The 4,804-nt window shown below is 50.8% G+C and overlaps 1 protein-coding gene across 1 annotated transcript; it reads left to right on the forward strand.

The window, feature by feature from the left end:
* Positions 1–946: 946 nt before the first annotated feature.
* Positions 947–3,286, forward strand: LOC119101380 (actin-85C; the record flags this gene model as incomplete). The annotated part of the gene is given in 2 exon segments (XM_037224715.1): positions 947–1,141; positions 2,295–3,286. Coding segments are annotated over 2 exon segments (405 nt in total), but the record flags the coding sequence as incomplete, so codon positions are not given.
* Between the last annotated feature and the right edge of the window lie 1,518 nt (positions 3,287–4,804).

Here is a 4,804-nt window from a genome sequence, read left to right on the forward strand (position 1 = left end):
ACGTATCATGTCAAGATGAGAACCTGGAAACTGAGACGTAAAGTATGTCCGTGCATGGTGCAAACGAAATAGTTGTGCAAATGCTGCAGCGGTATGCTAGGCGTTAAGCTCGGAAAAATGCGTACAGTCTCTCCATGGCTAAGAAAAGAGGAATTTTACAGAATTAGGCCGCCTTTGAGAAGGCAACAGACACCAATATCGAAGTACCCTCAACTGCTTTCGAAGCAGTCAATTGCCACTAAAATGAGATAAGCCGTGATTGTTTCCGCCACCTAAATCTTAGCAGCAAAGGCTGGAGCATAAAGCTGAAGTTACGGCTCACGTCGTTGAGTGGAAATAAATAATGAACGTCACAGCTGGTGCCAATAAAGAAAGTCAGATACCTGGCGAATGCATAGATCACCCAATGATAAATCTGACAATGAAAGATGATCTCGTTCGCGCTATGTTCTCAACGATGACAAATCGTTGGTGTCTGTAGATAAAACGAAACTGCTAGCTACTAACGTGCGTATGCACATTTCAAACGGTTCCACAGAGCCGTGTGAGCGGTGTCTGAGTTTGCAACACGTTTTACGATCTTCAGCTTACCGCCTCACAGGTAATGGTTTGTCGCAACGAGTCCAACATTAGAGCGGTTCATGTTCCAAATGAAATATAATCCACACTGTTCATGAGCAACGTTTCTCCTGAGAGGACCATTGCAGATGGGATAGTTGCTCTGGATCACGAGGGCGACAAGCCGGGAGGTGGAAGCTTGTTTGGCCGCCTGAAGCGCCGCGCGGCCGCTCGTCAACTGGCTCCCGCTGGCAGTAGGCGTGCTGCCAGCGCCGCACCGTGCTGGAATTCGGTGCCGCTTGCCCGGCGAGCCAGTCACAAGGTCCGCTCTCCTCCGTTCTCAGCCGCAAGTCACGAGCTTCGTTCTCCTGAGCGCGCCCGTTTGCAGAGGTTCCGGGCGCCCGAGGCGTTGTTCCAGCCGGCCCTCACGGGCATGGAGGCGGACGGCATCGCTCAGCTCACCTACGCGTCCATCATGAAGACCGACATCGACGTGAGGAAGGACCTCTACGAGAACATCGTGCTCTCCGGGGGCTCATCCATGTTCAACGGACTGGACGAGCGTCTGCAGAAGGACGTGCAGGTCGGTTGTCCTACCGCTCACATCACTTATCGTATCTGCCCCGGCTTTCTATCCATCTCTGCCAGCTGTTGTGCTAGTGATAGACGTCGTGCTTGAGGTAACATTTGTGTTCTGAAAATGGCTTTGAACAGGCGGTTAAAGTCACGCAGTGATATCAACTTTTACTGTAACGCTCTGTAGCTCCAAACCCACATCGAAGAAGTAAGAAAACTTGCGGTAGCATATGAACCTCGTCGTGCTCATAAACTCGTGTTTATTCGTTTCTGTTCCTGACCTGAACCAAATTCCCGCATAGTGCATTTCACTGCCTAACGTGACACGCGGGGTAAGAGATCTACACCCGCATGACCGTGAGGGAAAACTGGTGAAAACGCCAAAAGTGTCTTAACTCGGACGATGAAACCAGCAGTCGAAGTTTCCGATGTGGGCTGGAGCACCGCTGTCGCGCGGTCCAGGCCATATCACGCCAAGTTTAAGCCTGGTCTTACCGTCTGAAGTTGGGGCTGTCCGGTAGCTCACTGTCCGGCCCAGGCGCCGTGACCTGTGGCTGCGCCTGGCACGCCGTGCCGAGGCCGCCTGCCCACGAAGCCTGACCACGGTTCGGAAAATAGCAAAGAAATCACAGGGATCTGCCACTGAATGCTAGTAAATTCGTTACAAAACTACGCACATTGCACACAACGCTGATCTCCGTTTGTGGACTCGAACATTTTCCCTCCTCATCTCTGGGGTCACAACGATTCCTTGCAGTGTGTTGTATCATGTGAAGGCATTCATATAATTATGTTTCCATTCGCTGTCCACCAATGTCACCAAAAGTCCTGATATGACAAGACATCATACGATTATCATTTTGTTCGCAGTTGAAGCGAGGTGATTAGACCCCAGGTACCCTGTGTGAAATATCCAGGGCTCCACAGGCCTCACTCCCACCCCCAGTCTCCAGTTGGAGTGAGGTGATCAGACCCCGGGTACCCTGTCTGACGTATCCAGGGCCCCAGAGGCCTCACTGCCGCCCCTAGTCTCCAGTTGGAGCGAGGTGATCAGACCCCAGGTACCCTGTCTGACGCATCGAGGGCTCCACAGGCCTCACTGCCACCCCCAGTCCCGCTTAACGCGATCTGAGAAACCCCTGCCCACATCTGCGCTGCAGGGCATGGCACCCAGCTCGATGAAGGTCAAGGTGATGGCGGACGCGTCTCGCAAGTTCTTCGTCTGGATCGGCGGCTCCGTGCTGGCATCGCTGTCGACGTTCCAGCAGATGTGGATCACGCGCGCCGAGTACGACGATGTCGGCGTCGACATTGTGCACCGGAAAGTGCTTCTGAGTGTTTTGCTAGTGCTAGGAGAGCCGGTGCATTAGTTGGTATTGATAGCGTCGATATACTGATTACATAATCACTATATAACTGGCCGGCTTTTTCCTCGTTGGAACTCGGTAAGCTGTGCTACTCTTTTCTTTGTGGACCTTGAGTGGGAGTTATGGGCAGACATCTGCCTGGATCCCAATGGTAGACGCAGGATTTCAAAGGTTTAAATCCTTGTTGGACCCTGAGATCTTTTTAGGGTTCCAGGCATATGTCGACTTTGGGGTTTGGTTGAGCGGTTGGAAAGTTAATTGAAAGGGGCATGAGTGTGCCATGGTGGCGAACAAAGAGCCTAGTGTGGTGTTTCCGTGCCGCCAGTGGTACGTCCCCAGTTCGCTGAGGTAGAGTGACGTAACAAGCGTGACATCTGCTTCGCCTTTGCCCGTGAGGTTCTATCATAACGTCCCAGCAGTGACGGCACGCCGACGATGAGACCTGTTGTGTTTACCTATGGCCTCGTTATTAATCCTTTGTCGCTCGGTGACACATGTCGCGATGGGTCATCGCTGCGAGCGGCCCTGCTGCAGCACTGACCAGCAGACCACAGACAGCCGCGGCGCCCGATTGTGGTGCTCTGGACAGGACAGACGGTATACTGGCTGGCTTTTGTTTGTTTGCTTTTGCTGCGACGCAATTGAGGAAAGCAAGGTGTCTTTTGATGAAAATCACACTGGCTAAAAATGCATGACAATAAGAAGTGAAAGACATATTTACAACGTTTTCTTTTACTATAAAGGCTCATCAGAATACAGCGACTCCGTCCCAATAAAACGTTGAACATCCGTATCTGAAGTTGATTATTCGACATAACGCCATCATTAGAACTGCTGCCACATGACAAGCTCAGTGATATCGGGAGACTACGTGCATGGATGTGTCACATGCATGCGTGATTACTTTTCACTTCATGACAGCAGGTTATATATTTTTGCCACAGAAGCTGCTCGTGCCAGCACTTAGAAACGGTGGTCTCAGACTGCGCCTGCTCAGTGCAGAATAAGACTATATGATAGCCATTGTAACAGTATTTATCACGGGGATATTCTTTTAGATGTTCATGGCTGCTTCACCAACAAAAGCTCACCTCTAAGTGAGCTGGGTTTGTTTGCATGGGTTAAGACGTTGCAGGACAGCGACATCAATATTGCAAATCTCTTACCACCGAGTATCAATCCGACCTACACAGGGGATCGGGGCATGATTACGCTACTCCGACTGTTGGCCCTGGTCCCGTGAAAGCAGATACAGAGCAAAAAAGAATACCGGTCAAATCGACAGACATGCCAACAAATGGATGAATGAACGGATGGGCAGAGGGGCGGGAGCAGATGGAAAGATGGAGATGGAAAGGAACGTGAACAGAAGGTTGAATCGGACAATTAAGTTAGCGGGCTGATCAAGGGAATAGGGACAATGGAATGGAATGGAATGAGCCTGAAGCCATGCAGAACAAGACGAGTGGTCCTATGTGGTTCAAGTCCATGTTCTGTTTATCGCATGCATAGCATAAGGCATTTGAGGCCATCCTCCAATAGTTATGTTAGCATGGCGGAATCTTATGGGAAATAAGAACTGCATGCAATTACACAAACTGCATGAATAGCTACTTACATTTACATGCGTAACTACATATGCTGAGAAGTGCATATTTTTAAAGCTAAACAGAGGTTTCATAAATGCAGCGAAACAACTCTTCCGAGGATTACCCAAGATGACCTTGTGCTCATATTGCACCACAAGGAGAGCTTGGTTGCACATCCTGAGCCCACCGTCCGATGTCTAGCTTTACAGAGAATCCAACCAGAGCTGGGCTTTAATTTCCGGTCTTTTACAGGCTGAATAGAAAGGCAAAACAATAAGTGACAACAATTCATTTGCATCTAAGTTGCTATTGTCGCAGAGGCCAGAGATTCGCGAACTCTTTCTGGGCACAATAGCCTTAAGACGTGAACACCGATGTCGCTTGTTCGGTGGGCATCTCGAGGAGGGGGAGAAGAGCGGGCAGGTGGATATCTCGAGGAGAGGGAGAAGAGCGGGCTGGTGGGTATCTCGAGGAGAGGGAGAAGAGCGGGCTGGTGGATATCTCGAGGAGAGGGAGAAGAGCGGGCTGGTAGGTATCTCGAGGAGAGGGAGAAGAACGGACTGGTGGGTATCTCGAGGAGAGGGAGAAGAACGGACTGGTGGGTATCTCGAGGAGAGGGAGAAGAGCGGGCTGGTGGGCATCTCGAGGAGAGGGAGAAGAGCGGGCAGGTGGATATCTCGAGGAGAGAGAGAAGAGCGGGCTGGTAGGCATCTG

The sequence above is a fragment of the Pollicipes pollicipes genome, unplaced genomic scaffold (assembly GCF_011947565.3).
Source record: "Pollicipes pollicipes isolate AB1234 unplaced genomic scaffold, Ppol_2.1 Scaffold_4881;HRSCAF=5763_pilon_pilon_pilon, whole genome shotgun sequence".
In the NCBI taxonomy this organism is placed as follows: domain Eukaryota; kingdom Metazoa; phylum Arthropoda; class Thecostraca; order Pollicipedomorpha; family Pollicipedidae; genus Pollicipes; species Pollicipes pollicipes.